The sequence below is a fragment of the Haliotis cracherodii genome, unplaced genomic scaffold (genome assembly GCF_022045235.1).
Source record: "Haliotis cracherodii isolate W230 unplaced genomic scaffold, xgHalCrac1.p SCAF_10, whole genome shotgun sequence".
NCBI classification, from domain to species: domain Eukaryota; kingdom Metazoa; phylum Mollusca; class Gastropoda; order Lepetellida; family Haliotidae; genus Haliotis; species Haliotis cracherodii.
The window spans coordinates 40,240,326-40,253,434 of NW_027266265.1; the positions used below are offsets into that span (position 1 = coordinate 40,240,326).

General features: G+C 38.7%; 1 protein-coding gene across 1 annotated transcript; it reads left to right on the forward strand.

Moving 5' to 3' along the window:
* Window positions 1-1,208: 1,208 nt before the first annotated feature.
* Window positions 1,209-11,276, forward strand: LOC139450543 (NF-kappa-B inhibitor-interacting Ras-like protein 2). The gene is made up of 7 exons (XM_071232286.1): window positions 1,209-1,543; window positions 3,083-3,178; window positions 4,262-4,309; window positions 4,671-4,766; window positions 6,086-6,179; window positions 7,293-7,379; window positions 9,088-11,276. The coding sequence occupies exons 1-7, from the start codon at window positions 1,439-1,441 to the stop codon at window positions 9,141-9,143; spliced, it is 582 nt and encodes a 193-aa protein (XP_071088387.1). The 5' UTR covers window positions 1,209-1,438; the 3' UTR covers window positions 9,144-11,276.
* The last annotated feature ends 1,833 nt before the right edge of the window (window positions 11,277-13,109 follow it).

Sequence of the window (13,109 nt, forward strand, 5' to 3'; positions counted from 1 at the left end):
ATAAATTAGTAATGAAGATGTGTGTTAGTGTTGAGATGTAGCAAAGACGTAAATAGATGTATGTACGTCTTTAGATGTAGCAATCTCATTGAAAATCATAACTTTTATTCCGATATTATTCGACCTGTGAAGATTCGGGGTAGAATAGATCTTCAGCAACCCATGCTTGTCGTAAGGGGAAACTAACAGGATCGGGTGGTCAGGCTCGCTGACTTGGATGATGCATGTCATATTATCCCATTTACGTGGATCGATGCTCATGATATCAATCACTGGATTTTCTGGTCCCGACTCGAGTGTTTACAGACCGCCGTCATATAGCTGGAATATTGGTGAGTGCGGCGTTAAACAACGAACCAACCAACCAAGATGATTCCTCTCTGCGTGAAGATCTGAGGACACCTCCATAGAAAGACGCGCCGGGTGAACTTTCAAATGAGGTGAGGTGAATTGGGTTTAACGTCGCGTCCAAGATTATTGCACTTATACAGCGTCGTACATGCACGTGTGTGGCTGCTTATACTAGTCCGGACTGATGCCGATTTATAGTGCTGGCCTACTGAGATACCACGCCACAGTTTAACATGAATACCCCACTCAGACACAGTATACTGACTTGTTTTAGCCCCTTAATGCCGAGCGACAGATGGGGTAACAACAAGTACCATCTTTTAACGTATTTTGATATGACGCGGACGGGGATCAAACCCCGGACCTTCCGCTCCTGGCGAACGCTCTACCGCTACACCATGTGGGAGGTCGAATTTTCAAACGAAGCAGTATTGGTGACATGCTGGCATAAGCTCCCTGGTCAAACCTACACATAAATAGGAATGAAACTGAATCTCTGTAGGCACTTTGGGACGAAGGCACTATGGGATGTAGGCACAATGGGATGTAGGCACAATGGAATTGAACCCTGTCACCAGAGACCATAAAATAATCTATTATATGGTCTCTGCTGTCACCAATAACTCTAGGCTGGGATTGGAAACCCATTTTACATTAATTTCTTCTTTCCCCATTATTCGATCAATAAGAAAAGAGCATACTTTTCTTGTCATTAATTCTAATGCCACTTACGCATTTCAAAGGTATTCTTCTGTAATTCGACAACCATTATGTTAAAATATTGCCACATTAATCTTTAGCTCGAGAAGAGGCGAATACAATCCCACTTTTTGCGTAACCAACAAGGGGAGGTAATAATGTAAACAGGAAGCAATAGCGATTTGACAGGAGTTTTCCAGAAAAGCAAAATACAAGCGTTTATCAGCGTGTGATGCGCGATGAATGTTGCCTTATCTCACAAGGACTGACATCCGTGTATTGATTTCTTAACTTACGAAGACAAGATCCCTAACAATAATAAAATTACTTAGATTATGACAAAATTTTGATATTTGCAAGCTGACAGTGACATTCACAACTTCTCACGATGCCTGTAAAGATCGGCAAAATGTTGATGTGCGGCCAGACCGGTGTCGGAAAGACGTCCATGGTGGAACAGCTGCTCTACGCGAATCACGTCATCGAAAACACGGTGAGGCATCGCCTTCTTCCGTATAATTTTAAATATTTCTTTTAAAAAAAACAACTCAGGAGAAAGCATAATTTATCCGGAACCTTTCCAAACATAACAAAACCTAAGTGCCATATGAAAAAGAAATTCAGAAGCCTTTAGTTTGCATAAATGTAACCCACTTCATAAGGTTTCATTGATAATCAAAATAATGTATGAACAATTGACTTATTAAAGAGTAGACAAGGTTCTTGTCGCAGAATGCTATTTGCCTACTGGACTTTCACTGATTGACAGCGCCAAAATAGCAAAGTTTGTGCACAGAGCTTTTTACGATGAGAAACTTTTCTAATTAAAGAGGGACTATGCTCCATAATATAGAGTCCCTTTTCAGTCTTGCTCTTAGGTTGTAATTAGCTCATAAGGAAACTAAGACATTGTCTCTGTATTCTAAGGGTTATCAATGGTTGCAGTGATAGTGATTTGGAATCATTTCTACGTTTCTTGAGATTTATTGCATAGTCAGTTCCAAGACAGATAACCTGCGCCCTGGTATATCCATACCCTACTGAGGCCATAAGCTTTATGTGGTCGACAAGGCGTGCCTTTTCTTCTTGGGAAAATAATGGGCCTGGTCCAGAGGACAAACATTCTGGGGAGGTAATGCCTTTAGTTCTGTCCCTCAGAGTCTGCTTTGTAGACAGAAGAACCTCGTTCAACTACTTCCAGTTGTGTTGGTCTATAAGGCCGGTACTGTCATTTACGTCTTGCAGAATTACCCTACAAACCACAATAAACGATATAAGATATGGCCCTACTCAGCTTCCATAGTTTTAAAAATTGAGCGGGTATTCCCCTTAGTAGTCACGTGATACACATTAGTGTTTACATCAGCCAGCAGACGAACTCCTCTTGCTGAACTTATGAGTTGAATATTTTTTACGATCTCATTTTTTATAATGGTACAAAAAGTGCATTACGTGCAGAATGTTAGTTTTAGTTAGTTTATCGTAATATAAAGCTGTACTTACGCAAATAGATGCAATTCTGAACATTTTTCGCTCGGAGCTGTCACGATCGAGTTGTTAATGTAAACAATCGCTAGGGGGCGCTAATCCGTGCGAGGTGAGCGAGAAATGACGTCATAAAAAATACCACGGATTGATGTGTCGGCAGGATACATGTTATACATTTGGTAAGGTTTGTTGATTTGCTCGATCATAAACCCCCTTGTTTCATGTTATAGTACCTGTTTTTATGATCTTAATTATTTCTTAAATGATGCCAGATTATTTGTATATTAACAATGATAAAAGGAGTGTGTTCCTTTGGAATTGTGTTGAATTTAATGGATGTTTGAACACTGATTATAATGATCTTAAATAAGGTTTAACCCGTAATGTATTATGAACACTTTAATCGGTCATTTCACCAGTACATGGTTACTGAACGATCAGTCTATCGGATCATCAATAATTATGAGTAATTATTACTGCTTGATGAATATTTGTCTGACTTTTAACAAATGCGGTGAAATGTGTGTCCATGTTGTTTCGTCAGCCGATGCAGGCCACCATTGAAGACATCTACACAGCTGTGATTGAGACTGATCGGGGCATAAAGGAGAAGATACGCATCTTTGATATTGGAGGTCTGGTAAGTCTTCTCAGAAACAAAATCTTCGTAGAAGCATCTTGTTTTATGGGGCTATTCATCCTTGTTTATCTAGAAAAATAAATCTCTGTTCTATTTTGATAAAAAAAATGATGCTAAAAGTAGCAATATACCCAAATTACTCAAATTACTTTCATGAGTGAGTTGTGTTTAACGCCGCTTTTAACAGTATTCCAGTTATATTGTGGTGTGTCAGCTTAATGTGGGAGGAAAGCCTGAAGTGATGCAGGTCTCAGACGTTTACCACTTCGGTGAAACCCATGAGGACGGGTAGGTGCTGACAAACCTAGAAACATAATCGGGGCGAACCGGGATTCGAACTCACAATCATAGGTTTCTGGCATGCCCAAGGGACGCAACTCTGCACTGCGAATTGCAGCACCTTAGACAACTGGGACACCCGTGCACCCGTGCTGAACATAGTCACTGATTTCATATTGTTGTCTACAGTTATGTTTGTGTTAATTATTGAATAAGCGGACTGCAAAGTTCTTATTGTAGATACATATTTACACAGTGTGCCCATACAGTATACCTATACCTCCATAAATGCAAAAATATTCTTAAAGGGACATTACTACATACTGATGAATTATTAATCTGGAGTTTTGTTAATCTTCATGAATTTGCTTGGAACAGTAAAGTTTGGATTAATAGGGTTTCACTGGGGACAGTAAAGTTCAGATTAATAGGGTTTCACTGGGAACAGTAAAGTTCAGATTAATAGGGTTTCACTGGGAACAGTAAAGTTCAGATTATTAGGGTTTCACTGGGAACAGTAAAGTTCAGATTAATAGGGTTTCACTGGGAACAGTAAAGTTCAGATTAAAAGGGTTTCACTGGGAACAGTAAAGTTCAGATTATTAGGGTTTCACTGGGAACAGTAAAGTTCGGATTAATATGGTTTCACTGGGAACAGTAAAGTTTGGATTATTAGAGTTTCTATGGGAACAGTAAAGTTTGGATTAGTAAGGTTTTAGTGTAACATGATTCTTGATATTCAACTTGACTTTTGTTTTAATGTTTCCATGGCTTCGTGAGGGTTTCATGTGTTGTGTGTTGTAGGATGGGAGCAACACAGATCTACCAAAACACTACCTCAACTTTCCTGATGTAAGTATAGAATAAGAAACTTGTTAATTATCTGAACAACACACAATATGATATTAGAAATATTTTTTGGAGTACACATGTACAATGTAAATCATTAGTTCTTACCGAGACTGATTTATGGTCTCAGGTTCTTATTATGCTTATCATTTTCAAATAATTAATATGTACAAATGAAATTTGAAATTATATTTTAAAATTTTATTGATATTATTAATTTGAGCTGTTGAGCTCATATTATATATGGTGATTGTATTTTTTTATATTTGCCCCCAAATAAAATAAATAAAAAATCCCAAAACTGTTTCTGTTATAAGTTCTTTGTAGCACTGCTTATTGTAGTTTGTATGTGTCTCTGTTATAGGGCTTTGTGCTTGTGTATGATGTGACAAACTTTGAGTCTTTCAAGAAACTAGACAAACTAAAGAGAGACATCGACAAAACCAGGGACAAGAAGGAGGTGAGTTGAGGCCGTCATAAATATTCCCTTTGTAATGTCCATGGCCCATGGGTAACCTGGGGCAGAACAGGTCCCTTTAAAACCATGCATGTGTGAACTAATATAACGGAGGATTGGGTGGTCACAATGTGTGAACTGGTTGTGTGTAAAGTAATAAGGTAGATTTTTGCTCATGCTGTCGACATCTAGTTTGCCCGACTCGGACCACGTTATATGGCAGGAATGTAGCTGAATGCATAAAACAACTCTCACCCACCCACCATTGTTGAACCCTGTGTTCTGATTCAATACTGCTTATTGTCTTCTGTCATAAGCAGGACACAGTAATGTCCTCGAGTGAGTGAGTGAGTATGGTTTTACGCCCCCGTAATATTCCAGCGGGGGACACCAGAAATGGGTTTCATGCATTTTTCCATGTCAGGAATTGAACCCGGGTCTTCAGCATGACAAGAGAACGTTCCAGTAATGTCCTCGAGGGCTTATGTGATACAAATCATATCTCCATAGCAAGGTCATTATATTAAGGGTGAAATGAGACATCAAGGTCACGATATGATACGTATCATGATACATAGGTCACGATATGGTACGTATCGTGATACACATATTTACGTCAAATCATGTGGAAACGTCTATATAATTATGCAGAACAAAATGTAAAGTACACCGAAATGCTTGCATTAGGCCCGTCATTTGCCTCTAATAAAAAACATGACTGAAGCCAGTTTACTCTGCACAGCGCTTGTGTTTTTGGCTTCGCTGTGCGGAGCTCTATTGTTTTGGTTTGAGAATTGAATCAGGCATGTGATTTCACTTGGAAATTATTTCATGTATGATTTAAAAACATGCAGGACCGTAGATGTACTGTCCCTTTAATGCAAGGCAGGGTAACAAGTACTATCTTTTAATGTCTTTTCGTAAGATGTGGCCAGGGGTTTGAACTCCAGGCAGATGCGCTATCCACTAGACCATGGAGGCGGTCCCATGCTAGGAAACATAATCCATCATCAAATGGACTGAAATAATAGCCCAACCAAGACATATTTGTTTTATAGAAGTTTATTGATTTAAAAGTAGCTTGAGACCTCTTGTACACCCTCGTGAGCTGTTTAATCATTTTGCTAAAATTTGAGCTCTGCCACTGCTGTTATTGTTTTTCTCAACAATGCTCCTTTTACAGAGTTAGAGACTTCATACCTGATGTACCTCTTCTTTAAACATTTTATTTAAGATTTGATTCTATATTTAATTGGAAGCTACTCATTCTTCTGCATCTGTATCATCTCAACACAACCAGCTCATCTATTTATCTTCAACAGATTCACATCATCGTCATCGGCAACAAGAGTGAGTTAACGGAACACAGACAGGTGGACTTCAACACTGCCATGGCCTGGGCCGGCAAGGAGAAATGTAGGCTTCTGTCTGTCAATGTCATGAAGGACTAGTTTAAAATATTACATACAAACCTGTGTCATGGTTACTGGAGAAATAATAACTTCTAAAATACTGATTATTATGATGCATAACCCTTCATGACTCCATTTCTTTTGTACCCCAAGTGATTCATTATTTCCACATTAATTATGGCAGCACTTTTTGAATCACCTGACTCGCAAGTGAGGTTGTCATAACCCTGTTCGATGTCTGGCATCTGTACACCTTTTTCTCAGAAACAATTAACAAGGATTGGTTAAAATATACACAAACGTGTAGTTGCATACTTTTTATTTTATTTGGTGTAAAATTAATTTGGGGACATTTTTGATAACTAAACGAAAAATGCTACTAGAGGATGGTTTTACAGGAACAATGTACTTGTATTTATTTTGGTCACTTTAATATATGCAATGGCAAGACCAACATATACACTCTATTTGATAAATCATTATTTTAACAGTTGACAGTAATCAATCAAAGAACAAGCAGTTGGGAAAATATAAATTAACTGAAAATGTTCATATTTTATGTATATTTTCTGTGTTTTGTACAAAACCACAAATATCCTTAAAAGTGTCACCCGAGAAAGAAGTCATTGCCGGTGAGAAATTAATTTGTGTGTATATCATTCATCAAGTTCATGGACTTAAAGAAATATGTGGTTTAATTATGTAGGTATGTAATCAGCTGATATCTGAGTTACCTCGTGAAGATCCTTGTTAGAATTGGTCTTCATCCTTGCTTGCTGTAGGAGGCGACTAATAGGATTGGGTGGTCAGACTTGCTAACTAGTTGTATCCCCAGTTCTGTAGATGGATTCTCAATCACTGAATTGTCTGGTCTAAACTTGCTTATTTACAGACCACAATGATATAGCTGGAATATTGCTGAGTATGGCGTTAAACAACAAACAAACAAAACAAAATGGTATCTAAGGAAGAGAATATATGGATGTCAACTTCTTTATTATGATAATAAAGAAGTTGACATCCATATATTCTCTTCCTAATGTGTATCACTTCTAAATGCCTTTCAAAGACCTAAAATGGTATCTGTGTTTAATATATTTCACAACTCTGTTATCAGTGCGACTATGGGAAGTCTCCGTCACGAACCGTCAGTCCCTTGTTGAACCATTTGTGTGGCTGGCCTCCAAGATCACAACACCACCAAGTAAGTACTGCCGCCATGTCTCTGTGATTGTTGTAGCTGTGTAGGCAGTACAATCAGTAAAGTCAAAAGATATATTCTTGTTATTGTTTAGTATTTGACTGTACCGATACCAATTTCACTCAAATCAGATCTTAGTTTTCGCTACCACTAATCAAAGATCTGAGGACATCCCATTTATAATACAGGTCTCGTCAAAATGACCTTTCATCTGAACAATCAGGGCGTTCCTTACTAGACCATGAACGTGACTGAAGGGATGTTTTATAATCATGCAACCACAAAATTGTTATGACAACAGTATTCCAAATGACATTTAGGGGCTTACTCTATCAAAATCAATGTTTATCTCTCACTTCAATGGGATATATATTTGAACAGAAAAAGCTTTACACAGCCAGTGTGAAGTACATTCTTTTATTCATATAATTCAAATTTTGAATCGAGAATTTTTCAAAATATATTTCAAAGTGTAGTCTTGAATGGAAGTCACCAGGTTGAAACAAGTGCCGTGAAGCTCGAGAAAACTGCTTTTTGATCGGGTTAATGTTGACTTCTTGTTAAGTGATTTCTTTGATTGGTTAACTTTGCTGTAGGTTGTTTTGACTTGACCTGTAATGTCATGTCCTCAGATCTGTGTGTAGCAGTAGAAAACACTAAGATTAGATTTTAATTGTACAGATACTACTAATTCTGTACAAGACAGTAAGAGGAGAACTTCATGTAAAGTTGGTTGTATTGGTAATGTGGAAATGTTCTAAAGAATTGGATTGTTCAATTTTGTCTGCATTTGTAATCTAGTTTCATTTGGCTCATGGAACTTATTTCAGAAGAAATCTGTATTGTGTTTAAATCAAATGCACTATGACTTGGACATTGTAAGACAATGATCTTGTGACTGCAGACAATGTATGATGGAATGTCACATCAAAATTAACACACTCACATCAATAATGGTATCAACTAGCCGATCACAGACTCTTTTGCTTCATTACTGCTTATGACACTCAAGCTTGCAAACACAGGGTTAGAAACTAACAGTTTTTGTCCACTTGTCCTTATAATGATAACATATAGCAAAACCCTTGAAATGGGCCAATTTCTACTCGTCCTTAAGATACCTTTACTATTGGGCAGTTTGGTAAGGAATTCAGGACTAAAGTACTCACGGAAATGAAAAAAAACTGTTTTTTTCGACCTCAGATCTTAAGTTAAGAAACAAAATATGTAAATATTCAAACAACTAAATTAGTACTAATTGGGCCGTGGCACAAATACAGCGTATCAAATGTTTTTATGCCTTTTTACACGTAAAAGTGTGTAAAAATGTGAATAAAACAGACTAATGTGAAACAGGGCATAACCAGGTGTAAGTAGATCAAGGTGACCTATGACACCTTGACGACAGATGAGAACAGGTGCATAATGCCTATAGTCTGTTTCTGCTATGTCAATTTGGACTTAGTTTTATTTTTGAATGTTGAAAGTGCCGACAAATTACCTCCTGTAAAATACATTTTGTATTGTTCACTGAGATCAAACTAGCAAATTCAGACTAGTACTTTTCGAGTTGTTTTGTTATTTCGTATTTACAGCTACGTAACACTTTGTGTCGATTTTTAAATTGAGAAAAACAGGTTTTTTTCATTTCCGTGAGTACTTTAGTGCCAATTTCTAATGCTGAAACATTTACATGTATATTTTTTTGCAGGCAAGTCAACATTCCTGCCCAGCAGGAAAGCCAAGTCTGTAAGCATGGAGAGCTGAGGAAGTTCAGAAGGAAGTCCATGGTCGTGTTCATGTAACTAATGTACCTTTAAGGCCTTGTCGATACGACATAGTTCTATGGTCGATTCACAAAGGTCTTGCATCACTCACTTAGCTGAGGTCAGCTGACTAACTGTTACTCTCTATTTCATGTTGTCAGGCTGGAAACCCCACTATCATCTTGTCATTTAAGAGAATTTGGGGAATTATATGAGGTAACAACTACCTTATTGATTTTGTTGGAACTTAGCTCATCTTCCTGAGGCAAGGGAGTTACCTGACTGTAAAAGTCCAGTTTCCACCCTTGCTGAATTAGGATGCAATTTCTGGGCTCGATCGTAGCACCGCCAATGGGTATTATTAGTTATGTCCCTTTTATGTCCCTGCTATTGATCAATCAGCTTCCACTTCTCATATCACTTGCATTTGCTTAAATAAAATGGCGTCACCTAGTGAAGACAATCTGATTGATAATAAAGATCTATTTTGTATTGAAACGGGCCTTACTTCACAAAGTGCATCAAATCACATGAGCACCTTGATTAAAAACATAAAATCATTTGGAAAATATCTGTTGACGCTAAGTTGTTGGTAAACATGCTTTGCAAATCCTGCAGTCAACTGAAATCTACGCGGCAGTTTACGAACCAGATAGCGATATTGTTACACGATTTTGATTGGACTATGCATAGACTCGTTAGTCCATCCAAAATATAACTCCTTAATTCCAGCCTAGTTCGGCATGGGTGGAAACTGGACTTTTATTGTCAGTTACCTCCCTTGCATTGGGGAGATGCTACTCACTGTACCACCAAGGAGCAGTCTCATTGAAAGCAGATCTTAGTTCTCGCTGCCGCTAAACAAAGATCTGAGGACATCGCATTACGGGTCACGTCAGACCGCATTACGGGTCACGTCAGACCGCCCTTGCGCGAGAACTAAGGTCTGATTTTAATGAGATTGCACCAATGAGGTCCCCCGCCGTGATATTGCTGGAATAGTGCTTAAAAACCATACTCACTCACTCACTCATAACGACTACATGCAGGCCAATCAAGAATCTGGCATGATGTCCAACACTGCACACATCTCTACAAAGGCATGTCCCCATAATGTTACTAAATTACCTAAAAAAAGGGTGACATTGCATGAGCGGTATGTCATTACAAAAATTATTTTTTCAACTATTGGTTACTGCTCAGAAACAGAATAGAGGTATTAGTCTATCAGTTCCTCGTTTTCAAATTGTTTGTTCAATTACTGGACAACCTACAAGTAGGGCTCTGACGGGTACTCAATTACTTCTGGATTTAGATGGATTTGAGTACTATGTCAAGGACATAAATACCCTACCAAGGGAAATAACTCACATCTTCACTTCTCTAACATGCTTGCAGACATGGAAGAGTAACGATAGTGTCTTGATGTATATTGACTCAGATGATGCTGAAAAATATGAAAATGTTGATTGTATGGCATATATATCATGTACTCTAGTCGGAAAGGGTTTTGAGACATTGGTACCTTGTTGCAAGTGATGCCAAAACTGTCTGACCCAGGCTGGAACATGGTCAGCAGACAACTGACATGAGCTGTAGTTCGTCTGATGATGTTCCACGTTGTGTTAGGGACTGGTCATTTATTATAGGGGTGGGTGGGTCAGAGGGAATCAGGAGAGGGTCCCCCCCAAAATATGATAGTCCCTAGTGGGAGGGTCAACAAAATACATACATTTGGGGAGAATCTTAACAAAAATGGACTTTTTATAATAAAATATAAAGGACTTGTCATGTTGTCTTTTCTGGAATCGTCATCCAAAAATATGACAAACATTAGGGGAAGGCCACAGTTTTCAGTACATTGGTGCATAAAAAACCCTCAACCACCCACTGTATTAAATGACTGGTCCCTTAGATTGAGTAATGATTATCAAGTCCTGAGAATGACCTTCATATCACTCAGTGGAGATGTAGTGAGGTGTTCACGTAATCCCTGCATGGAGTACAATCCCATAGACAAGTAGTACATGCATTAGGCCAGATGTATTGTTACCACACATCATGGTATAACTGTTTGTATCCCATGTATGCTGTATAGTGAATATATTGTTGATGGTGTTTACAAAATAAAAGTTTTGAGAACACTTCACTGAGTTTTCATTGCTTACAAGTTCTGACTGTCTGCAAGTAGTGGGAATCCGACATCTGTGTCTGGGGCTGAAGGTCAGGGATTATCACACAGACAATTAGAAAACAAGTGTCTGTTTCTGGAGGTGGGACGCCCTGTAGACAGGTCAACAACAGAGGTTTGTTGGTTAGTGCAACATTACAGAGTTCCACCTTCAGCCAGTGTTCTGTTGTAGACTACTCAAAGATGTTAAACACCCGATTCTTCCACAATACTACAGTTAATCTATCGTACCATGACAGATTGAGTACAGTAATATTAAAAGAACTGTGTTCTGAGAGTAGTGTATAGTGCCTTTCCGGGTACTAAATTGTAAGCTGCAGTCAGCAATATTCCAGCTATATCATAGCAGCCTGTACGTAATCAAGTCTGGATCAGACAAACCAGTGGTTGATATTATGAGCAACATTCATTACCTTCAGAGCACTATGATAGGACATCAACCACATTGCTCAGCCTCACTGTCTTAAGTAACAGCTGAGAGAACTGCCATTGTTGTGTGTTGCTATTAGCACTAATCTATCCTTATCACAGCAGTGTACACTGAGAGAAGTATTGTAGCCATGTGGGAAGCTTTAACCACGCATCTACCTAAGATGGTACTTGTTGTTACCCTGTCTGGCGCTCGGCAAATAAGTGCATATAAGTGCAATAATCTTGGACGCGACGTTAAACCCAATTTCACCTCACCTCACCTATAACAAGGCTATATTTCTGTACTCAGTTGTAATGATTGTTAAATACTGATCATCCTCTAAGGGTATTGTAGGTTTACCGAAAATCTATCCCAGGTGATATAGAGGATGCATTCTGACATAAAGCCATTAGCTCTTACCACTGACCTGGGCCGAGACCCATGAAGATTCCGAAAGATTGCCTTATCCCAATTGCGTGGATTGATTGTCATGATATCAATCACTGGATTGTCTGGCCCAGACTCGATTATTTACAGACTGCCCTACACCTGGAATGTTGCTGAGGGTGATAATAAGCAACAAACAAACAAACAAATCGAAACAGCGTTACACCCAACACCCAACTCACTCTGTACCTCATCAATATCTGGATTTCCAATCCTGTCACCCAGGCCACACGAAAAGAAACAGTCGTACTGTCTGCCAAAAGGAGTGTGTTCGATAAAGAAAGATTACCCTCTCAAACAAGAACGTTTGTAATAACTTGTAAAAACAATGTTTGTAAACTATTTAGAAATCCTTGTCCTAGACAACATTGAAAGGGCTTCAATGTTAGAGCACGATCAACTCAGAGACCCGAAGCAAATGCAAACTTCGGACAAAAGTGTTTTTAATGTTGTCTCCACCTTTAATCCAAATCACTAAAGTGCTCTTTCCCTTGTGACGCAAAAGGCAAAGTCATCTTCCGGCGGGAAAGGTGTTAACAGATTGAGTGAGTAAGTGAGTATGGTTTTACGCCGCTTTTAGCAATATTCCAGCAATATCACGGCGGGGGACACCAGAAATGGGCTTGACACATTGTACCCATGTCGGGATTCGAACCCGGGTCTTCGGCGTGACGAGCGAACGCTTTAACCACTAGGCTACCCAACCGCCCCAGGTGTTAGCTGACTTCATAAAAAAGTTCACTTCCTTTTTTTTATAAAGTCAGTCAACACCTTTGCGTCATCTGCTGGAAGATGAGTCGTCTACTGGATTCTTTACTTCATAAAACTCAGATAAGCAACAAATAATTAACCTATTCTAAATTTACTCCGGTTAGTGAGTAGCAACTGTTTCAAAATACGGCGACTCTCGTTGCCTT

What these genes read in the sequence shown, in the direction of transcription:
- LOC139450543 (XM_071232286.1), top strand. Translation starts at nt 1,439, where the DNA reads ATGCCTGTAAAGATCGGCAAAATGTTGATGTGCGGCCAGACCGGTGTC. An exon ending in AAACCAGGGACAAGAAGGAG is followed by an intron (nt 4,767 to 6,085) that starts GTGAGTTGAGGC and finishes TATCTTCAACAG; the next exon opens with ATTCACATCATCGTCATCGG. An exon ending in CAAGATCACAACACCACCAA is followed by an intron (nt 7,380 to 9,087) that starts GTAAGTACTGCC and finishes ATTTTTTTGCAG; the next exon opens with GCAAGTCAACATTCCTGCCC.